The sequence below is a fragment of the Stegostoma tigrinum genome, chromosome 1, assembly GCF_030684315.1.
Source record: "Stegostoma tigrinum isolate sSteTig4 chromosome 1, sSteTig4.hap1, whole genome shotgun sequence".
Classification (NCBI taxonomy): Eukaryota; Metazoa; Chordata; class Chondrichthyes; order Orectolobiformes; family Stegostomatidae; genus Stegostoma; species Stegostoma tigrinum.
The window spans coordinates 9178793-9202218 of record NC_081354.1 but is presented as its reverse complement, the minus strand read 5'-3'; the positions used below and the strand labels follow the sequence as shown (position 1 = coordinate 9202218).

Genomic DNA, 23426 nt, shown 5'->3' with positions numbered 1-23426 from the left:
GTACTGTAGGGAATGGCCACATTAAAAATGAAGCATTTTAGTTTAAGAAATAATGCAGTATAAATACTCATCATAGTCATAGAACATAGAACATAGAACAGTACAGCACAGAACAGGCCCTTCAGCCCACGATGTTGTGCCGACCATTGATCCTCATGTATGCACCCTCAAATTTCTGTGACCATATGCATGTCCAGCAGTCTCTTAAATGACCTTGCTTCCTTTAATGCTGTTGCAGCTCATCAGCGGTTAAAGACCTGCTTCACTGTAGGGACGTTTCTGAGCTTTGGTTTTAGAATTCCTTTCTTTAAGGTAAAATATCAAAAGATGCGTGACTGCAATCAATTTAAGCACAAACATTATTTGTGATATGTTTAAACGCATGCTTGATTGATTGGTCTTTTTGATGTATTTAAATTTTAAACCTCAATTTTAGGGGTCTTACCAGTCTTTTTCAATTCAGTGAGCCTGATTGAAAATTTCGAAGATAAATACTCAAACTAGCTACCTTCCATCAACTTTAAGCATGTAAGAAAAAGCAGAGATTAATGCAGCAATTGCAAACTGTTCATTATTTTCTGCTGCTTGAGGTCACAAAAACTATGAACTATTATGCAGGTAATTTCAGCAACTGATACAAACACAACAAATGTTAGACAATCTTTCAATTAAATACTTTCTTCCAGACTCAGTATTGAATCCAGTGGTTTTAAATGGTAATCTTTGTGCCTGTTTTGTTCTTTTGCTTTGATGGTTTGGCTTTCCTGTCTTGTTTCCCTCTTTGTTTTACTTTTTGTCTTGCTTTGACTTGGCAAGTCTTCGTGATTTGGCCACTTGCCTTTCCTTCAGATGTATCCTTTGCTTTTATAATTGCTTTATTTTTCCTCCCTTTAGCCATGCACCATGAATCCTTTTGTCGTTCGGTCCTTCCTGCCTTCCATATGACCACAGATCTTCACTTTGTTCTTTTTCCTCACCTTCACCCTTTTCACTTGCATAAAATTTCATGCTTTACTCAGTTCAGATGAAAGGACATTGACCTGAAACATTAACACAGTTTCTTCTTCCTGAGATGCTGCCACAATTGGCTGACTATTCCAGAATTTTTTGCCTTAAACCTGACGATTTATTTTGTTTGATGTTCGTGTAAGAGGTACATGCTGCAAACATCTTTGGACTAAAAGGGAAGTGCTCTTGCATCTGCCACATTTCACTGAACAGGCAGATGGCACTTTAGTTTTAACGTCACATCCTCAATTGCACCTCAAGCAATGCAACACTTCCTCAGTGCAGTGATGGAGCGTCAACCGAGATTATAGATTCATTTCCCAGAGCAATGCTTCAGTCTTACACCGCCTGCCTCAAAGGTGAGAGTGCTACTGAAAAGCCAAATTGACATTACATGGCAAATGAAAGGTTTTTCTGTCCTTAATGTTAACATTTTGTTGGCTTTTATCAAGTTAATGTTATCTACAGCATGTATAATGAATTCTATTGTGATAAAGTTAATAATCCCTTTATTTTCACTATTTCATGCTTTAACTTGCATTTAACCCCAGATGATTAGAATCCTGTAGTGAACCATGAATAAACCTGTCGGTGAAACAGATTAGAAATGTCTCTAATTTACTGAGATATATCTTCAACTAAAAATGCTCCGAATCATAGGGAGCTGGAGTTTACTTTGACATTAATCAAGAAGGTGAAGCTGAAAAATATCTCAAGATAGTGGGGAACAACTTGGATAAAATAAAACAACGAGAAACTGAAAATGCTGAAAATATTCAGCAGGTATGGCAGAAACATGGAATTAATGTTCAGTCCAATGACCTCTTATCAGAACACTAGCGTACTAGTAGGATATGATGGTTTGATCCCACAAACATAATGATTTTGAACTGACCAAAGAGATCATCACAGTACTGGGGGTGTGATATATCCAAGATATATTTGGACAGGTACATGGATGGGCAGGGAGCAAATGGACACAGACCGTTAGAAAATAGATGACAGGTTAGACAGAGGATCTTGATCGGCGCAGGTTTGGAGGGCCGAAAGGCCTGTTCCTGTGCTGTAATTTTCTTTGTTCTTTCTTCTGTTTTTGTTTCTAAAATGCCCGATGCCCCATGGAAATACAGTCCTGAGACTGAATCTGAATTGTGGCAACGAATCAACAATTTTGATAGGCACCATTAATATACATCCCCAGTACTGTGGTGATCTCTTTGGTCAGTTCAAAATCATGATGGTTTGATCCCACAAACATAATATCCTGCTAGTACGCTAGCGTTCTGATAAGAGGTCATTGGACTGAACATTAATTCTTTGTTGCAGCCATACCTGCTGCATATTTTCAGCATTTTCAGTTTCTCCTTGTTTTATTTTATCCAAATTGTTCCCCACTGTCTCAAGATATTTTTCAGCTTCACCTTCTTGATTAACGTCAAAGTAAACTCCAGCTCCCTGTGACTCGGAGCATTTTTAGTTGAAGATATATCTCAGTAAATTAGAGAAATTTCTAGTCTGTTTCACCTACAGGTTTAAGAAGTTGCTGGAAAAGCTCAGGAGGTCTGGCAGCAGCTGTGAAGAAAAAAATCACAGTTAACATTTTGAGCCTGGTGACTTTTCTTCAGAAATGGGCATTTCAGTCCTGTGTTCTCTTTCTGTTTAGTAACACACCTTTTGAGTTGAAATATTGCAAGTTCCTGCCAAGAACTTGAGCATTGAGACTAGACTGAAACTGTAGTGCTGTGCATTGTTCAAGTTGCTGTCTTACGCAAGAGGCATTAAACTGAGGCTGCTTTAGATCTTTCAGTTTAGATAGAAAATTAATAATGAAAATGTCAAGTTTATCTGAGGTCCAGTTGATGAAGTAAATTTTTTCCTGCTTGCTTGTTAGCTGAATTAAAACGGACCAAAGAGGCTCAGGCTAACTTTCCTCTCCCTTGCACAAGCAGTTTGTTGAACCAATGACTCAGGCTGAGTCTTGCTTACATAATCTAGGTTGAGATTTTTGTGCTGTGTAGTTAGAATTCCTGCTTGCCTTCACATTTGCATAAGATCCCAGACATGCAATGGTATCTCCATCTCTGAATCCCCTACTACCAATATCCTTGTGGTTTACCATTGACCGGAAACTCAACTGGACTCAACACACTAACACAGTGGCTACAACAGCAGATCAGAGGCTAGGAATACTATTCCAAATAACTCACCTCCTGAGTCCTCAAAGCTTGTCATCATCTGCAAGGCACAGGTTAGGAGTGTGATGGAATATTCCCCACGTGCCTGAATGGGTGCAGCTCTAACAGCACTCAAGAAGCTTGAGACCGTCTAGGACAAATTAACCCGCACGATTGGCACCACATTCACAAGCATCCACTCCCTTCACTACCAACCCTCAGCAGCAGCAGTGTGTTCTATCTACAGTACCTACTGCAGAAATTCACCAAAGATTCTCTGACAGCATCTTCCAAATTCATGACCACTTTCATTTTAGAAAGACAAGGGCAACAGATACGTTTAGATTTAGATTTAATTGTCACGTGTACTTGTACAGGAATTCAGGAGCACAGTGCAATGTGTACAAAGTCACCATTCTGCCGTGCCATCTTAATATGTAAAACACAGGATTGAAATCAGAAGCAGAAATAAAAGAAGCAGCCAAAAGTAAAGGGAATGTCCAGATTACTACCCCACCTTGACCAAAAATTGTTGCCAGAAAAACAGACCTACAAAGTGCTTCCCTCAATCCGCAAACATGCGGATGCCCCGAGTCCCTGCATGCTGCCACGACTAGAACACCACCTTCTCTGCCATCAGATACACGGACCCAGCCATGGCCTGGAACCATGCTGCTGCTGCCCCTGAAACCATCTCACTATTCTTCAGCACCATTTTACCTCTACCAACATGATTGCTGCCATGAGCCTGTGCTGGGAAAATTTCAGCAATGCAGCTGCCACTAAAGCTGCTGCAGTGTTGGGCCCACCATGCTAAAGCAGCCAGTGCCTCTTCTGGCTTGGGTTGCTGCCACTGCTGCTCCTGGGACTGTCATTTCAGCAGAGAAGCCAATTGCTGCCGACACCCCAGGCAAGGAACCCCTCCCACTGCTGCTGACCCCTGGGAAGGAGTCCCTCCCACTGAAAACGGGAACAAAATGCAGACAATTGGATGAGCCTGAAGCTCAGGGCCCAGCCCACATGCTGTTATTCCACTGCCATGATCTTGAAACCACCTTGGGAGCACCACCAACTAAAAGTCCCCTCTAAGCTGTTCACCATCCAGACTTGGAACTGTATCACTGTTCCTTCACTGTCGCTGGGTCATAATCGTGAAATTGCTTCTCTAGCGTCATTGTGGGCCAACCCACAGCATGGACTGCAGCAGTTCAAGAAGGCAGCTCACCACTGCCTTCTCGAGGCCTGCTAGTGACGCTCATGTCAATGAACGAAGACAAATGTATGAGGCTGCCTGCTCTATCACTGACCATGCGGTAAGCTTGCTATAAATTCGGAAGACAATGGCCTAGTGGTATTAGCATTGGACTGTTAGTCCAAAGACTCAGATAACATTCTGGGGATCCAGGTTCAAAACCCACCAGGGAAGATGGTGAAATTTGAATTGAATAAATATCTGTAAATAAGAACCAAATGATGACCATGAATCCATTGTTGATTGTCAGGGAATCAGTGAATGATGGGGAAAAACCCATCTGGTTCACTAATGTCCTTTAGGGAAGGAAACTGCCATCCTTGCCTGGTCTGGCCTACATGTGACTCCAGACCCATAGCAATGTGGTTCATTCTTAACTGTCCTCTGGGTAATTAGGGATGGGTAATAAATACTACCTCAGCCCTGATGCATCATGCTGTGAATGAATAAAGAAAAAATAACCCTTTTTGGATTGGAATCCGCAGGGTGTTTTTAGTCTGGTGTGGTAAAGGAAAACTACTTGCTAGTCTGCTCTTGTCTGAGACAAGATATAGTTTATTGCAGTTAGCAGCCGAGTACAAGTTGCACTGATGTGACAGACCAATAATGGGATGTTCATTGATTGAGGAATATGTGTTGACCAGGACGCTGGGGATAATACCCCTGGTCTTCTGTGAAGTAGTGACATGGAGTACTTCGCATCCACTTGCGGTAGCTGATAGATTTAGCCTGTCATAGCCAGAGGCAATACCTCCAATAATACAGCAGTTGGAGCTGCAACACAGTTTCAGACTAGATTTCTGTGTTCAAGTCTCCACAGTGAAATGTGAACCCGTGGCTAGAGACTCTGAGATGAGAGCTATACCAACTAAGCCACAGCTGGCCCACGCTTTGTGTAAGTAATTGGGTGTCCTGAAGATATATTAAAAGTCATTCTCCACTGATGAGACCTCCAGATAGACTTAGCTGGTGCTGCACATAAAATGCAGTGTTTAAGTTATCTTGCTTGCAGACTAATTCTCTGTTACTTCCTCTTCAGTTGAAAGCACTTTGTGATATACGTGCTCATGAAGAAGTACGGAGTGAAACATTGTATTAAAAACTCAATTGCATGTTTATTTCAGTTATAAATTACCTTAGGCTGTTCATGTTCAGATTCTTATGTTCTTCAATTATCCTGTCAAACAAAAAAAATTGTAATGGCACAAAGAAGACTGTTAAGCCATCATTTCTGTGCTAAGAGAAGAAAAAACAAACTTCTGTTAAACTGAAACTGACTTTGCAGCTTTTGATCAATAGCCTTGAGGGATGAAACACCTTAATTACATATCGTGATATTTTTTCTATGATTGTTGCATGAGGCAGTGGTTCTCAAAGAGTTAATGTTGAAGCAGTCTCAAGCCCCACCCAATCTGTGTCTCAGTCTTTATTTGGAAAAGAACCAGTCTGTGTTCCTGATGGAGATAGATGTGTGTTCTCTGGCTTCTTGTAATCATTATCATTATATCTAAATAGTCAGTATAACTTGTACCTGTTGCTATCATGTATATACCAATTCCGTGTGCAAGACAAGTTCCTCTTCTCACTAAGACTCGATAAAGATTTGTCTTCCAGCATGGCTGATTACTGCTAATTAGTTTGGCTTTTTGACTCAGCATAGAAAAGAAAGTCAGTTTTTGTTTGAAGGAGTAGAAAGGGGGTTTACAGGGGTTGTTGTGGTGCCGTGGCAGTGTCCCTATCTTTGGATCAGATCAGGGTTCAGGTCCCACCTGCTGCAGAGGTGTGCTATAATGTGTCTAATATGGGTTGATTTAAAATATCAAGAAAGAAGGATTAGCGACAGCATTCTATCCCAATCAGGAATCACCAATTTTCAGTACCTCAAGTGCTGACAATGTTGAGTGCTTAAGTTTCAGCTGTCATTTCAAGCAGTGAGTTCCAGAACTGACATCACCTGTCTCACATAGTAGCCTACCTGGCAAGGGAGGTACATACTTCCCGTCCACTCTTTCCAGCCCCTCTACTAACATTGCCCTCTATATTCACTGTTCCAAAGGAAACATCTAAATATGTATGGATGGAATAGATTGAGGCAACAACTATTAAGACAGTGATTTGGTGCTCCAAGAATCTTCAGAATGATTGACGCTCCATCTCCATTAAAGAGATGGCTCGCTGGATTAAGCTGAAATCAGACACTTAAGAGTTGACTGGCAAGCTTCTTAGTGGATCTCGAGCCTCAATAGCATCGAGGTCATGGGAATTATCACTGGAGGTCCCAGTTTTAGGGATTGAACAAAAAGAACAGGGGTCTGTTCTTGGGTCTCAGAAGGTGGGGGTCTCTGAGAGGAGGGGTCAGAGGTGAGAGTGCCCAGATTGGTGCAAATAGAAGTAACCACACCAACCCCACCACACCTCCCATCCAACATGCACCTACCCTTGTGAAGGTCAGCTGTGGAATTTCTCACCCAGCACTTAATTTATTGAGGTGGCAGCATGAGGTAAGTATCTCCCTGAGGCCAATGCACCCAATTATTTTCCTATTTGTCACCTTTCTTGCCCCCTCCAGGCGGGGACAACCATGCTATTAAGTGTCACTTTCCCTCGTTTCCTTATGTTAAAATCAAAAACATCTGTAGCCTTTCACAGAAAACTTATTTCTGGCTTCAAAGATGTACAGTCTGAAGGATATAGATTGCTCTAAAAATTTGCAAAAATACAGAACATTTCTGAGCAGTCATACATCAGGACTCCCAGACTGCCATTGAAAGATGTATGCTTTTGTGCACCTGATTGCAGTGCAAGTGATAGAAATATTGCCCCTCTGATACAATTAAGACAAGTTTTGAGTGTACAAGTCTGTGTCATTCTTTGAAAGTGCACAATATCGTCAAAGCAGTTGGATTTTTATTCATACAGTAACACAGGTCAAATTGCAAAATTCAGTCCTCAGAATGCCAATCAAAATCCTGGCAACTGAAGTAATGAGAAAGGATAATAAAATGTGAGGCTGGATGAACACAGCAGGCCCAGCAGCATCTCAGCAGCACAAAAGCTGATGCTTCTGGCCTAGATCCTTCATCAGAAGGGTCTCTGATGAAGGGTCTAGGCCCGAAACATCATCTTTTGTGCTCCTGAAATGCTGCTGGGCCTGCTGTGTTCACCCAGCCTCACATTTTATTATTTTGGATTCTCCAGCATCTGCAGTTCCCATTATCACTAATGAGAAAGGACCTTGTTTCATTCAATTATAGTGAAACAGTGACTCCAGTGGCCCAGACTTGGGGCATTTCTCAAGTTAACAGTTGGTTTTGGAGTTGCAAGCCTTTTGGGGACACTTTTATTGGCTCTTTTTTGGATTTGCAAACATAGAACGTAAAACATTCATGGGATGGAATAAAGAAAAAGCACCTGGGCTAACAAGTTTAATGATTGGGGAGCATGGTGGCTCTGTGGTTAATGCTGTGGGCTCTCAGATTCGATTCCAGTCTTGGATGACTATTTGTGAGGAGTTTGCACATTCTCCCTGTGTCTGCATGGATTTCATCTAGGTGCTCTGGTTTCCTTCCACAGTCCAAAAATGTGCAGTTTAGATGGATTAACCATGGTAAATTACTGCATCGTGCCGAGGGACTTGCAGTCTAGTTGGATTAGTTATTGGGATAGGGTGGAGGTTTGGTAGGGATGCTTTTTGAAGGGTTGGTGCAGACTTGATGGCCTCTTTCTGCACTGTTGGTATATGAAGATTGGCATATTCAACATGCCACTAAAGAAAAATGCCAATTAAATAGCATTTCTGATGTAGATATTTTCTGATAATTTTGTGTTTAGAGATGCTGGAGCTGGGGAGTTGGGGGTGATGTTGGAACACTATACCTATACCAAATGATTGAACTGTCCTTCCATACATTCTACAACCAATAATGAATCCAACTGAAAGATGAAGTATTACAATCAAAAATTATCATCAATTATTTGACCAGTGCCATTATGTCAGAGAGCTGGTGAAGCAAGCAATAATCAAGATCTGAGGAGCAATAATGTCTTAATGCTCTCGTTAGCTTAATGAGCAAATGAAATAAGATTATTCAGCTGCTGAGAGGTGTATTTTGTGAAATCATTAAAACCACTGGATTGTGTGGTTGCGAAGTATTACAGCAGCAGAACAACCTCGCTACTTGGCAGGCCTGATCTTACTCTTCCGGGCCTTTTGGCTTCAATTGTGTTTCTGTTTAATGTTTTTTTCGGTGTTCCATAGGGCTGCTTAAAAAAGGTATTTGAAAAAATACAAATATGGATTACAAATCATCCACCTTGGTTATGAATAGGAATGGAAACAAGGATGATTTGATTTCATTAATGCATGGTACAAGTAGGGCTGGTATTGGCAGTGACTGGTAATCCAGTAACCTGTGGACACTAGTGGCACAGTGATAGTGTTCTTACCTCCGAGACAGGACAACTGAATACCAGTCCCATCTGTTGTAAAGTGTGCCATAACATCTCTGATAAGATTGATTAGGAAAATTGAGGAATTGGAGGCTCTCGAGACATGGAGTCCAATTCCATGGCAGTTGGATCAATTTAAAATTAACCTCAAGAACTAAAGAGTCTGAATGACCCACTTCCGCCCTGAACTTTTATGTTCACAAATGTATTCAGTGCATTGCTGATTCAAAACAGAAGAGGTTAAAAGGCTATAAAATCATCACTTTGATTACCCTATTAAGAAGAAAAGGGAAAACACCTTGGCAGTCACTGAGTTGTGGGTATCTGGACTGTCTACTACTGTGTATTTTTCTTCTGTTTGTCCATCACTAGAGTATAGAGTACTAAAAATACTCTGAAGCTCTTTAATCAGTGCTCATATCCTACATTTTATATGTAGCCAATGGTGACTGTGTGCTTTGTTCCTCTCCAGTTGAATCCCCGTATCAATTTCTTCATGTGTGTTTTGGGGCCAGTCAGCAGGTGGCACCCTCACTCTGCTGACTGTGTGCAATCACTGGGACTAAGTCCTGCTTATTGAGACCTGGGCTGACTAAATGCTAAGATTTTCAGCATGATAGCTAGCTCTGTAATTCAGATAAACAGCTTGTACCAGTGTCTGCTGCAAAAGGTTCAGCTCCTTGAGTACGGGGGCTTTTCTGTAGGCACCTGAGAGAAGTGGAATGTAGAAATAAAACACAACTTGAAATGCAGCTTGATTTCTAATCAAGAATCTAGCAACACCCTCACCATGCTTTGCTACTAGGTATAATGCTTGGGCATAGCTCTGAGCGATTTTGGTATCTGGCAGCTGAGGTCCTGTACAAAAGTTTCCAATTGTTCTGTTGTGCAAGGAAGGTTTCTGCAAACTCTCCTATAACTGAGGCTGGAATGTGTTAGATATGGTTTTTTTTAAGGTTCTGTTACATAGAATTACACAGAAATTATACTGTTTAAATGGGATCCTGGTTTGCTGATCCTCCTCCCAGCCTACTTCACCTAACTCTGATCAATGCAAGATTAAATTATGGGACCAGATATATGCAGTTCTGAGGAAGGGTCACTGGACTGGAAATGTTAATTTTGAGCTTCTCTTCACAGATGCTACCTTTTTCAGCAACTTCTGTTTTTGTTCCTGATTTACAGCATCCACAGATCTTTTGGTTTTTATTTAGGGTCAAACGATTAAGTGTATTTTGTTGATTTTGATCACATGCAGAGCGAACTTGTCGTAGGAGAAACAAGCTTTACCTTCTTTCTCTTGACCACATCACAGTTTGAGAATTGAATGGCTTAGTATTGCTCCTATTTCATTGCCATCTTCATTTATCTTTCTGTTTCTTTCATTCTTGTATGCCTATCTATTTCCCTTCATGTTTTTATTCTTTTACAGATGTGGGCACGTGTGGCTAGGTCAGTATTTATTGCTCATCCCAAATTTCTCTTGGAAGAAGTGGTAGTGAGCTGCTTTCTTGACCAGTGCAGTTTTTGTTTTTGTAACAAATGTGTAACATGCAGGTGTTAAGAAGTGAATGTCCAGACTTTGACCAAAGATTGCAAAGTGTGACTTGGAGGGGAGCTCACATGTTCCCATGCACACTCTGGATGTTCCAGGCCATAGAAGTCATGGTTTGGAAGTTGCTATCAAAGGACCCTTCCCGATTGACTGCAGTGTATGTTGTGACTGGTAGACACAGTTGCACCTGCAGTGGTTGGAGAAGTGAATATTTAAGTTGTTGGGTGGGATACTGATCAAGTGTGTCGAGTTGTCCTGTCAATGAAATGCCTCACATTGTTTAGTGGCCACATCAGTAAATGAGGAGAATTAGCCTTTTTTGTTATAAGGAGTAGGTGTATTGCAGACATGTTATTAAAGAATCTATCACAGTTAGCAATGAAGAAATATTTCCCTCCGTGATGAGGGACACCCACAGCATTTTGTTTGTGTTGGCAGATAAGGCAGAATTCGTTATTGTTATTTTCCTGTTCCACCAATGCAACTTCGCAGGTAAATGGGGGCTCTAATAACCTTGTGGCAATGTCATGGTGGTTATGGGAAAAATCTGAATAATTGCCAAGTTTGGATGTGGAGAATGCAGGGGATCTGGGAATGTGTTAGCTAAATGTGATTAGGATTATTTGCTTTAATGCTCTTGTTCTTCCAAATTCAAATGAGTACAAACCCAAACTACTTAATTGTTGCAGAGAGGATTCACTTGGCTGATCCCGGGTAAGAAGGCATTGTCTTAGAAGAAGAGGTTGAGTAGGTTCGGCCAGTACTCATTGCAATATAGAAGAATGAAAGGAGACCTTATTGAAAAAACCAGATTTTTTAGGAGGACTTGACAGGATAGGTGTAGAAAGATTGTTGCTCCTTGTGGGCCAATCTAGGACCAGAGGGCAGAATTTCTGAATAATGAGTTGAACAAGTAAAACAGAGATGAGGTAGAATTTTTTTGAGATGGTAGTGAATCTGTGTATTTAAGTGATTGAGAGGTGCAGTATAGATGCAAGGCTTTCTTTTTCTTTTGCAAGTTTAACAAGGAATACATAAGATTAACATTTATATAAAAGACAATTCAAAATCTTCATTTCTCAAGAGGAATAGACAGACTTTTAGTTGGTAATGGAATCAATGTTATGGAAAAAGGCAGGGAAATGACATTGAGGGTTGACAGATCAGCTATGATTTTGTTGAATGGCAGAGTAGATTAGATGGGTTGAATGGCTGACTTCTGCTTCTGCATCTCTTAGTCCTCAGTGGAGCACAAATATTGACCAAGGCTTTTGCAGCCAAATGGTCCGCCTCTGCTGTAAGTGTTTGATATCTTTTACGTATTTTCTGAAAAAGTAGCCATTATGGATTAAAGTTGAAGGAGACATATGATTACGTCCTGGTGAGAATTTATTTTAATTGTCTAAAATATTGTTAAAATAGTGTTGTTTGTCATAGCCGCAAAATATATTCACTTCAGTTTCACTCATCAACAAGTATAGTTGCAGGACTCGGACCACAGATTACCCCTGTCTCAACTGTGCAAGCTGGAGGCACTAATTGAAGCCAAAGTGTCCTGGACTAGGAGCAGTATAAGTGAGTTCCGAATCATACTGTAAACATTAACAATTGTCAACTAGAAAAAAAAACTGACAAATTCCTTGAAGCAACTGATTTTCCTGCTTAATTTGCTCTGTCCTGGTCAATGGTGCATCTTTCTGAAATTCGTATTGCATTTGAGTTTTTTTTATTCAGAGACCTGGACATCACTGGCTGGCGAGGCCAACACTGATGATCCATGCTTAATTGTTTTTGAGAAGATGGCACTGAGCTGTTGTAGCCCACGTGAGGAATACCCACTGTGCTGTTAAAGAGGGAGTTTCAAGATTTTGATCCAGTGATAATGAAGAAATGACAACATAGCTCCACTCAGTATGGTGTATACTTGGAGGGGAAATTGCAGGTGGTGGTGTTCTCGTGCATCTGCTGCCCCCTTTTTCCTTCCAGTCAGGGTTCTGTATTTTGAAGGTGCTGTCAAAGGAGCCTTGGTGAGTTTCTGTACTGCCTCAAAATTTTTAGCATGTTTCTCATAGTTGCTAGACCACATTAAGTGAGCTTCTGATCTCAAGTAGAGTATCCGGATGTAGTTGCCGAATGGAGCCTATTCATATTATTTGATGTGGCCATTGTGCAGCAAATGCTACTCAGCAACTGACCAATTCATTAGGCTTTGTATATAACATATCAATTCTGGAGTATAGCTATATATTTAAAACAACAGGGAAGTAACAGTTTTTAAAAGGAATCTGACTTGAAGTAACATCAGTTGTGCAAGTACTTTTAGCATCTGTGATCCTTTTGATGGAAAAAATACTTCCTTGAGCTCAATCTTCAGCCTGTTTAATCAAACAATATAACAGTATGTTTACCTAGATATGACAGTGCTGTATTCTATAAGAAAATATTTGACTGCACGGAGTTCATATAAGCAGTTCACAAAATTGGCTTTTTATATACTTGGCGATTAATCTGAAACAGGAGTATGTCAAGAGGAACAGATGGTCAAGAATGATGTTGACAGACTTGGAGTACTGAGACAATTTTAACTCCATTGTAGTGAAGGAAATTTTGTACATGATGTCCTGGTTCTGTTTGGCACAGCATCTAGAATGTGTGTTGTCCTGAATAACCCATTAACTTTCCTAATAACTGCGAGAATTTTGTGTCAGGGTGACTGAATATGGAGAAAGCTGTCAATATCATAGAACATAAAATGTGAGGCTGGATGAACACAGCAGGCCCAGCAGCATCTCGGGAGCACAAAAGCTTTTTATTCCCTGAGGTTGGAAGGGAGGAGGGTAACTTCTTCAGGTTAGGCATCCCTGGAAGAGGCTTCGCAGTGAGTTACTTGATGTGACGTGAGGACAGTACAGGGATGTCTGATATTTTTAGTTAAACAGGAATAATTGTTGGTCTTAATGAAGGTAATTTTCATGAAATATAAGATGATACATGTATTCGGGTGACGAGTACATTATTTTGTTAATCGAGTTTTGAGAAGATTTGTAGCTCAGGTTGAGGTTCTGGATGTGAGTTTGCTCGCTGAGCTGGAAGGTTAGTTTTCAGACGTTTCGTCACCATTCTAGGTAACATCATCAGTGAGCCTCCGACGAAGCGCTGGTGTTATGTCCCGCTTTCTATTTATCTGGTTAGGTTTCCTATTTTGTTTATGCTCTACATATAGTTTCTCAGTCATGGACTATTTCAATGATTGCTGTGTTCTGATTTTCAACCCCCCAAGGATTCTGGACACTGTACGCCAGCTCCACTCATGGACACAATTCCAGTTTCTTTGTGGACAGCTAGCTTCACCAAGGTGGTGCTACCCTGGGTTTCTGTGAATTACAGTCATCCTTAGCGATGTTGCTTGTGAGCTTCCTTCACCCCAATTCTTAGCTGTTACGAGCCATGTAATGGGTGAAAATAAAATGTTTTTGAGCCCCCAAATGTCCCAGATATTTTCCTGACCCTAAACCCAAACACCGCACCTCCTTTCCCCACCCCATCCCCATCATCACCCAGACATTGTAATTGTTCAAAATCTGCTGCAACACTTATCTTTTTGGGATTATGCCTCATTTTTTTTCCTTAAGTTTCTGATTGACTGGCAACCTTCTGCTCCTATTGCTTTTGGCCAACTGACAAAAACTGTTTAGCAACCTTTGAAATGTTCTGAATGACCTGTTGAAAAACATTGCCAGAAGCCCTTCTGTTGCTCCATGGTGGGATTGAATGTGGTAACCATTGTAAAACCAGGTAACATCCAGTCCTCAATTGCAAGCTTAGAAAAATTCACACTGACAAAAGGTTTTCGTCACAACGTGAATTGTTAATAATTAACATAAAGGTAAAGTCACCATAGCCCCAGAGGGTTGCGCTCTCGTTCGAGGGAGATGGCTGGTGACGGTTTAAACTGAGGCTCATTGTGCCTCGGGTGAGGGGTGACGTGTGAGGTTGAGAAGGTGGGACCTTCATTGTAACCTTAAGTTGGCGTGGAACTGGAATCAATAATATTGACATCACATGCATCATGAACCAGTGGTGCAGCTAACTGAGGTAAACAATGTAGAATGATGTGGAATAAAAAGAAATGTACCAAGGCTCTTTCAACAGTTCCCCCTAAATCTGTAACTTCTAGTTTTAGAAAGACAAAAAAAGGCAGCAGATGGTTCGAAAGAGCATGACCCACAAATATGCCACCAAGTAAAACCATTCTCACCTGAAACCATGTCACTGTTCTTTCACTAATGCTGGGTCAAGATTCTGAAAGTACCCAACTAACTATGACTAGACCTGAACCTCCTTACCCCGACCCCTGTCACCCTTCTGTTTTCCAGCATATCAAAGAAGTAGCTGACCACCACTTTCTCGGGCAATTAGCGATGACAGTAAATGTTGGCCTCACCAGCAATGCCCACAATCATCTGGGTGAACTTAAAAAAGAAGAAGCCAATACTTCAATTTTTCCAATATCTTCCAAATAACACTTTGAGCAGGAGTGGATAAGCATCAAGAAGGAGTGGAAAGCTAATGCTAGATGCATCTAGAACTCCATTGTCAGTATTGCACTAAGAACTAATTTCCATTTCTCAGGTAAAGTCTATTCTACCTAAGTCATCTAACAAGTCCTGTATTATTTCCACTTCAATCTGTGTGAAGTTTCGACAGCTGGACTCCGTAAGCCTAAAACTATGACTGATCATATGCTGTTCTTGTCTCATCATTCACAAAGTTTTCAATCATGTAACAGCATAGCATCAAGCATTCTATAGACTGGAAAGCACAGAGAGAGTTATACTCAATACAGTGTGGAGCTGGAGGAACACAGCAGCATCAGAGGAGCTAGGCCAACATTTATTGCCCATCATTAATTGCCCCTGAGAAAATGGTGGTGAGCCACTTCTTTAAAATGCTAAAACATGGAAGGGTGGTGGGTGTTGGAATGAGGAGGTTCAGGTATAGTCACAGTTAGTTGGGTATTTCCAGAATTTTGATCCAGCATTAGTGAGAGAACAGTGCTACAGTCTTGGGTCAGAATGGTTTTACTTGGTGGCGTATATGTGGGTTGTGATGTTTCAGGAGTACTGAAGAAGAGTTGACTTACCTTCTCCTCTGATGCTGCCTGACCTGCTGTGTTCCTCCAGCTCTACACTGTATTGACTGACTGACTCCAGCATCTGCAGTTCTTGGTATCTCAGAGAGTTATGCTAGCATTTTCAATGCTGCTCTGTTAAGCCTATAACTTACGTGTTGCAACTTGTATCCAGTCCAATGTTGGCGATTGAATTCTCAAATTAAATATTTTAATTTGTTACAGCATTTAGTTTTTGCAGATGTTTTCCAGAGAGGCTTGGTTTTGCACTAAAAAAGCATTCTGCAGATGTAAGCTATGAGAATATATGGTTGCTATCGTGGTTCAATTTTGGTTTGAGCATTCATTTAACTAAAGTTTTAGCAGAAAATGTTTCTTGTCTCTCTTTTAATACGAGCGCTGTTCACCTTGCCAAATTACAGAGCAACAGTAACAATGTAGAAAACATCTTTAAGTTTTGATTTTTGTCTGAAGAGCATGTTTGAGTTAGGATAGAGATTAATATGTACATACTTATCATGTTCACACAAGGCTGAAGGTTTCCTATTCTGTCTGTTCTGTACTTTATGTAGTTATTTCATAATGTGATTTATGCTGTAAGTCTGCATGTGCAGTAGGACCTGGGCATCCTAGTTCACAGGTCACCGAAAGTAAACATGCAGGTGCAGCAGGTGGTAAAGAAGGCAAATGGCATGTTGGCCTTCATTGCAAGAGTTTTTGAGTACAGGAGCAGGGCTGTGTTGCAGTTATGCATGGCCTTGGTGAGGCTGCACCTAGAATATTGTGTACCATTTTGATCTCTTTGTCTGAAGAAGGATTCTCTTGCTCTCGAGGGTATGCAGCGAAGGTTTGCCAGGCTGACTCCTGGCATGGCGGGTCTGATGGATGAATAAAAATTGGCAAGCGATCATAATATGGTAGAGTTCAGTCTGCAGTTCGAAAGAGAGAAGGCAAAATCGGACGTAATGGTGTTACAGTTAAATAAAGGTAATTACAGGGGCATGAGAGAGGAATTGACGAAAATCGACTGGAAGCAGAGCCTAGCGGGGAAGACAGTAGACCAACAATGGCAGCAGTTTCTAGGTATAATTGAGGACACAGTACAGAGGTTCATCCCAGAGAAAAGAAAGATTATCCAGGGTGGGATTAGACAGCCATGGCTGACAAAGGAAGTCAGGAAATATATCAAAGATAAAAAGAGAGCCTATAAAGTGGCCAAGAGCACTGGGAAATCAGAAGATTGGGAAGGCTACAAAAACAGACAGATGATAACAAAAAGAGCAGTAAGGAAGGAGAAGATCAGATATGAAGGTAGACTATCTAGTAATATTAGAAATGATGGTAAAAGCTTCTTTCAAAACATAAGAAACAAACGAGAGGCAAAAGTAGATATTGGGTCACTCCAAATTGATGCTGGAAGGCTAGTGATGGGAGATAAGGAAATAGCTGGAGAACTTAATAAGTACTTTGCGTCAGTCTTCACAGTGGAAGACATGAGTAGTATGCCAACAATTAGGGAGAGCAAGGGGGCAGAGTTGAGTACGGTAGACATTACAAAAGAGAGAGTGCTAGAAAAGCTAAAGGGTCTAAAAATTGATAAATCTCCTGGCCCCGATGGGCTACATCCTAGAGTTCTGAGGGAGGTGGCTGAGGAAATAGCGGAGGCTTTGGCCGTGATCTTTCAAAAGTCACTGGAGTCAGGGAAAGTCCCAGGTGGTTGGAAAATTGCTGTTGTAACTCCCTTGCTTAAGAAAGGATCAAGGCAACAGATGGAAAATTATAGGCCAATTAGCCTAACGTCGGTAGTTGGTAAAATTCTAGAATCCATTGTCAAGGATGAGATTTCTAAATTCCTGGAAGTGCAGGGTCAGATTAGAACAAGTCAGCATGGTTTTAGTAAGGGGAGGTCGTGCCTGACAAACCTGTTAGAATTCTTTGAAGAGATAACAAGTATGTTAGACAAGGGGAACCCAGTAGATGTTATCTATCTAGACTTCCAAAAGGCCTTTGATACAGTGCCTCATGGGAAGCTGCTGAGCAAGGTGAGGGCCCATGGTGTTTGAGGTGAGCTACTGGCTTGGATTGAGGATTGGCTGTCTGACACAAGGCAGAGAGTTGGGATAAAAGGCTCTTTCTCAGAATGGCAACCGGTGATGAGTGGTGTCCCGCAGGGTTCAGTGTTGGGGCCACAGCTGTTCACCTTATATATTAATGATCTGGATGAAGGGGCTGGGGGCATTCTGGCGAAGTTTGCCGATGATATGAAGATGGGTGGACAGGCAGGTAGTACTGAGGAGGTGGGGAAGCTGCTGAAAGATTTAGACAGTTTAGGAGAGTGGCCCAGGAAATGGCTGATGAAATTCAATGTGAGTAAATGTGAGGTTTTGCACTTTGGAAAAAAGAATACAGGCATGGACTATTTTCTAAATGGTGAGAAAATTCGCAAATCAGAAGTGCAAAGGGATCTGGGAGGGTTGGTCCAGGATTCTCTAAAGGTTAACTTGCAGGTAGAATCCGTAATTAAGAAAGCGAATGTAATGTTGTCGTTTATCTCAAGAGGGTTGGAATATAAAAGTAGCGATGTGCTTCTGAGGCTTTATAAGGCTCTCGTTAGGCCCCATTTAGAATACTGTGTCCAATTGTGGGCCCCACACCTCAGGAAGGACATACTAGCCCTGGAGCGTGTCCAGCGGAGATTCACACGGATGATCCCGGGAATGGTAGGTTTAACGTATGATGAACGGCTGAGGATCCTGGGATTGTACTCATTAGAGTTTAGAAGGTTGAGGGGAGATCTAATAGAAACTGACAAGATAATGTATCGTCCAGAAGGGGTGGATGCTAGGAAGTTGTTTCCGTTAGGCGGGGAGACTAGGACGCATGGGCACAGCCTTAAAATTAGAGGGGGTAAATTTAAAACTGAAATGAGACGACATTTCTTCAGCCAGAGAATGGTGGGCTTGTGGAATTCATTGCCGCAGAGTGCAGTGGAGGCCGGGACGTTGGATGCCTTCAAGGCAGAGATCGACAAATTCTTGATCTCAGAAGGAATCAAGGGCTCTGGGGAGAGTGCAGGGAAGTGGTGTTGAAATGCCCGTCAGCCATGATTTAAATGGCAGAGTGGACTTGATGGGCTGAATGGCCTTACTTCCACTCCTATGTCTTATAGTCTTATGCTTTTCACTAGAGTCCAGACGAATGAGGGAGTATCTCGTAGAGACTTTTAAAATTCTAACAGGACTAGACAGGGTAGATGCAGGCAGGACGTTCCCAATGTAGTTGATGCCAAAACTTCGAATGTATTCAAGAGGTGGATCGATATAGCACTTGGAGCGAATGGGATCAAAGGCTATGGACAGAAAGCAGGATTAGGCTGTTGATTTGGATAATCAGCCCTGATTGTGAAGAATGACAGAGCTGGCTTGAAGGGCTGAATGGCATCTCCCGGCTGTTATCTTCTATGGTTGCGCTAGAGGTCATATCACATTTGTTAAATAGCTTTTTAAAGTTCTGATCCCGGGCCTCCTGGCTCAGAGGTAGGGACACTACCACTGTTCCACGAGAGCCTCCCAGGCTCCCCAGCCACCTAACCTCACCCAAGTCCTCAAACCACTGTTATGTTACAACTCCATGCTCAACAATTACTCATTGAGACAGTAGTACTGATGTGCAATTTCTGGCAAATGCTGGGTCGAAAATGAGACAGAACAGCTCTGCCAGCTGAGCCAAATGGCCTGATATGTGCTGCAAATCCTGTTCGTAATAACGCAATGGTATATCATCTGGAAATGAAAGCCTGGAACAAATGAGCATTACTAAGAGAGCAGAATTGGAGAAATTAAAATGACTGCAAGTTGACAAATCCCCAGAACCCAATGATGAACATTCAAAAGTTTTAAAAGATGTAGATATGGAAATAATTGATGCATTGGTGATCACCTTTTTCTTAAAAAAAGTACAGATTCTAGAATGTTTCCACAAACTATGATGTTGGAAAGAGGCAGAGAAAATGAGAAACTGGAGACCTATTAACATGATGTTAGTAATACAGAAATGTACTAGACTCTATTATAAAGGATATAATAACTGGACAACTAGGAAATAAATGAACAATTGGGCAGAGTTAACATAGATTTATGAAAGGTATATCATTTTTATTAAATCTGATAGAGGTTTTGGAGGATATTACTGGCAGAGTTGGTAAGGAATAACAAGTGAATGTGGTGTATATTGATTTTCAGAAGCTTTTCTTAAGATCTCACACAAAAAACAAAATGTAAACAAAATGAAAGTGTATGGATTGGGGGCAGGATATGGGCCTGCATTGAGAATTGATTAAGGGAAATAGAACTGAGTGGAACTAAGTAGCTCATTCTCTGGTTAGTAGGCTTTAATTAGTCAAGTCCTGCTGGAATAAATTGCCCCAGCTGTTCATTAATATCTCTAATTTTTCAGTTGACACTAATCTAGATGAGCATTTGTGTTGTAAAGATGCTTCACTAGAAGTTCAATGGGATTTGGATAGACTTGGTGAGTGAGCAAGAGCTTGGCACATAGAATGTAATATGTGGATGTGGGGTAACCTATTTGGTGGCAGAATTGATATAGAAATGATTTCCAGCATGTTGAAATTCAGAAATGTATTGATGTCAAAAGGGATCTGCATATTGTTGTTCATATGTCGCTGAAAGCTAACATGGAAATGCAACAGTAACCAAGCTGGAGATTTCATGATAGCCTTTACCTCAAGGAATTTTAAATACAAGTGTAATGATGATTTGCTTCAAATGTATAGAAGTTGGTGACCCCATACCTGGAATGTTATGTGTATTTCTGGTCCCATTTCTTAAAGTACAATGCGTTTTCTTTAGGGGGAGTGCAATGGAGATTCATCTGCCATGGCCCTGGCATGGCAAAACTGCCCTATGGGGTGAAATTGAGAAGAATGTGTCTGTATTCTTTGAACTTTAGAAGAATACAAAGGTAGTCTCATTAAAGTTTATAAAACTTGTAGGAATTGACAGGGTAGAGACAGAAAAGTTGTGCTGTCTGCCTTGGGGACCTAGAACCAGGGGTCAGAGTTTCAGAATAGGGGTCAAGCTGTCTGGGGATGAGATGAAGAGGAGTTTCTTTGCCCAGAAAGCACTGAATCTTTGGAATTCTCTATCACAGGCCAGTCATTGAGTATGTTCAAGAGAGATATTGAGAGAGTTCTACTTACTAATGACGTTGAAGGTAACATGGGAAAATGGCAACCAGGGAGATGATCAGTCATGAATGGTGGAGCAATTCTGAGAGGTTGACGAGACACTGAATCAAAGCATTGCAGCAAATAGTTTTCATGATCAATTATGTGTAACTTTTCTGACATACAACATCTACAATTTCTGTTTTCCTAGAATTCCATTTTTCCAGCCTTCAAAAGAAGGTGATTTTTGTGAATCTCGACCTCTTCGTTACAACCGTTGGCCGAGTGCTGCATCGTCAGACTGGTCCCTTCTGAGGGAGGATGAGCCTGGTGGTGGTCTGGAAGCCATGTCCTTGAGGTTGATGATGCAGGACTGCACCGCAGTAAAGACAATGCTTCTCAAATTGAAGAGGATTCTCCAGGAGGTACTCACTGAATTCTTTCTTGAAGTTTAGTAGGTATATGTACCAGAGTTATTTCAGAAACCGACAAACAAAATCACTGGGAATGCTGAAACAAAGATATGGTCCATATACTAAAATTGTGGGAGAGCAGATTTAACAGTAACTGTATAGAAGGTAAGCATAGAAAAGCAAAACCATTTCATAATCTGTTTTATTTTAACTATTTAGCAAATTTATTTTTGACTTTGAATAAATTTCAAATTCAAATCATTTTGTAGATAGAAAACAAATCCTCAACTTGACTCCACTCTCTTGTGCCAGTCACCTCAAATCAATGGCCCCTAGTTATTAACTTTTACAATCACTGGAAACAGTTTCTCTTTGTTTACTTCATCTCAAACCAATCTTAATTTTAAACACCTTTATCAAATCTCTTTTTATTCTCAGTACTACAGAGAACAACCCCTGCTTCTCTCAAAATAACTATGGATGCTAGAAAGCAGAGAAAAAAAAACACAAACTGCTAAAAATTTGGTCGGGCTGGCAAAATCCATGGAGGAAAGGCAGAGTCAACGTTTTGAGTCCAATGACCCTTCTTCAGAACTTTTCAGACTTGTTGAGTTTTTTCCAGCAATCTCTGCTCCTCCAACATATTTGAAAAGGTGTGGAACCATTCTTATGCATCTTTTATCTCATGCTGTCCAATGCTAGTATGCCCTTTCTGAGGTGTACCGCCCAGAATTAGGCAGTATATACCAACTAAGGCTGGACTCGTGTTTTAAATCCCTGACTGTTGCACTTGATGACTCCATTTATAAAGTGTCAGGTGTCTGCCCGTTCCAACAACCTGTGTGTCCTGATGAAATCTGTTGCTATTGTATACACGTTTTGTATCAATCACAGATTTTGAACTATGCTCTGTATCTCCAAAACCCAATCATTAACATGTTTTTTTAGCAAGCAGATAGTGATTCAAGTATTCAGTCTTGTTGAATGCCACTGTATAATGTTTTTTGGTCTCCACAAAAATAAAAACAGTTCAGTACAGCTCTTTGTTTTCTACTTCTGGGCTAAATCATACTGTTACTGCTCCTTTTATTCCATGGGCTTCAATATTGCCAACAAATCTGATCCGATTTCATCAAAAACATTTTGAAAGTCCATGCAGACATATACTCTAGTATCCTCATCCACCTGCTCTGCATTAAACTTAAAAAAAATCAAGTTATTTCAGCACTCCTTTCCCTGAATAGAACCATGGTGGCTTTCCTTCACTCGTCTATGATTGTCCAAGTGGCTGTTAATTTTCTCTCTGATTATCAATAGTAACATTTTGGTGCTTTGTCCGAGGTTAATATTCCTATCAATCTTTCGAATAGGGATGTAATATTTGCAATCCTTCAGTCCTTGAAACCACTCCTGTATTAGAGGTAGATTGAAAAATTGTGACTACTGCAATATTCAACTTTACTTTTCCTTGCAACTCAGGAATGAGTGACTTATTAACTTTGAATCTTGCCAGTTTTCTAGTGTCAACTATTTGTCAATTTTATCTCATCCAATATTCAGACAATCTCCCTGTTAACTGCAACTTTGGCAAACCCCTCTTTGATAAACTTTGAAATAAAGTTCTCATTTTGGAATTTAGATCTTGCCTTTCTGTTTGAAATTTGTTATTTTATGCTGGTCAACACCATTGCTCCTGTAGTAACCCTTTCACCATTAACATGCCAACATAGAAATTTTGCATTTTTTAAAAGATAGTCAACATATTCTTCGTCAGCCACTAGTATCCGTGCCTCATCCCCATCTGTTTCTTTTTCTAACTTGCTTGTACACTTTATGTTCACCCTGATTCTTCCTTGTAACTTGAACTTGACACCATTTTAGAATCTTTTCTGTTTCATCTCATTCCATTCTTTTCTCATCCTAGGGGCTCAGTCTTTAGCTGACTTTCCTTTTCCCCTAAGAATTTACCTGCTGTGAAATCAAACTGCCTCCTATTTAAAAATCACCAATTGATCGATTATTTTTAATTTCTAAGCTATTATCCCATTGCTATTTTAAAGTACAGTCAGCATTCATAGTACCTATAATTAATTCTCCATGTCCTAGGGTGTTAAGTAATTGCAAAACATCAGAGGATTATCATTGCACATTTGATTATTCCATTACCAAAAAATTATAGAGTCTCCCGTTCTGGGTGATGGAGTTAGCATTCTTGCTAAATTGTAGTAGAATTTCAAGAGAAGTAAAGGTTTTATT

General features: G+C 40.7%; 1 protein-coding gene across 2 annotated transcripts in view; it reads left to right on the top strand.

Moving 5' to 3' along the window:
* Window positions 1-23426, top strand: part of ccser1 (coiled-coil serine-rich protein 1) — a 1213403-nt gene that overhangs the window by 519922 nt on the left and 670055 nt on the right. For both annotated transcript variants that reach the window (XM_048537406.2, XM_059650255.1), the window contains one exon: window positions 20969-21182. In XM_048537406.2, the coding sequence (XP_048393363.1) occupies window positions 20969-21182 (214 nt within the window). The remainder of the gene's footprint in view (window positions 1-20968; window positions 21183-23426) is intronic.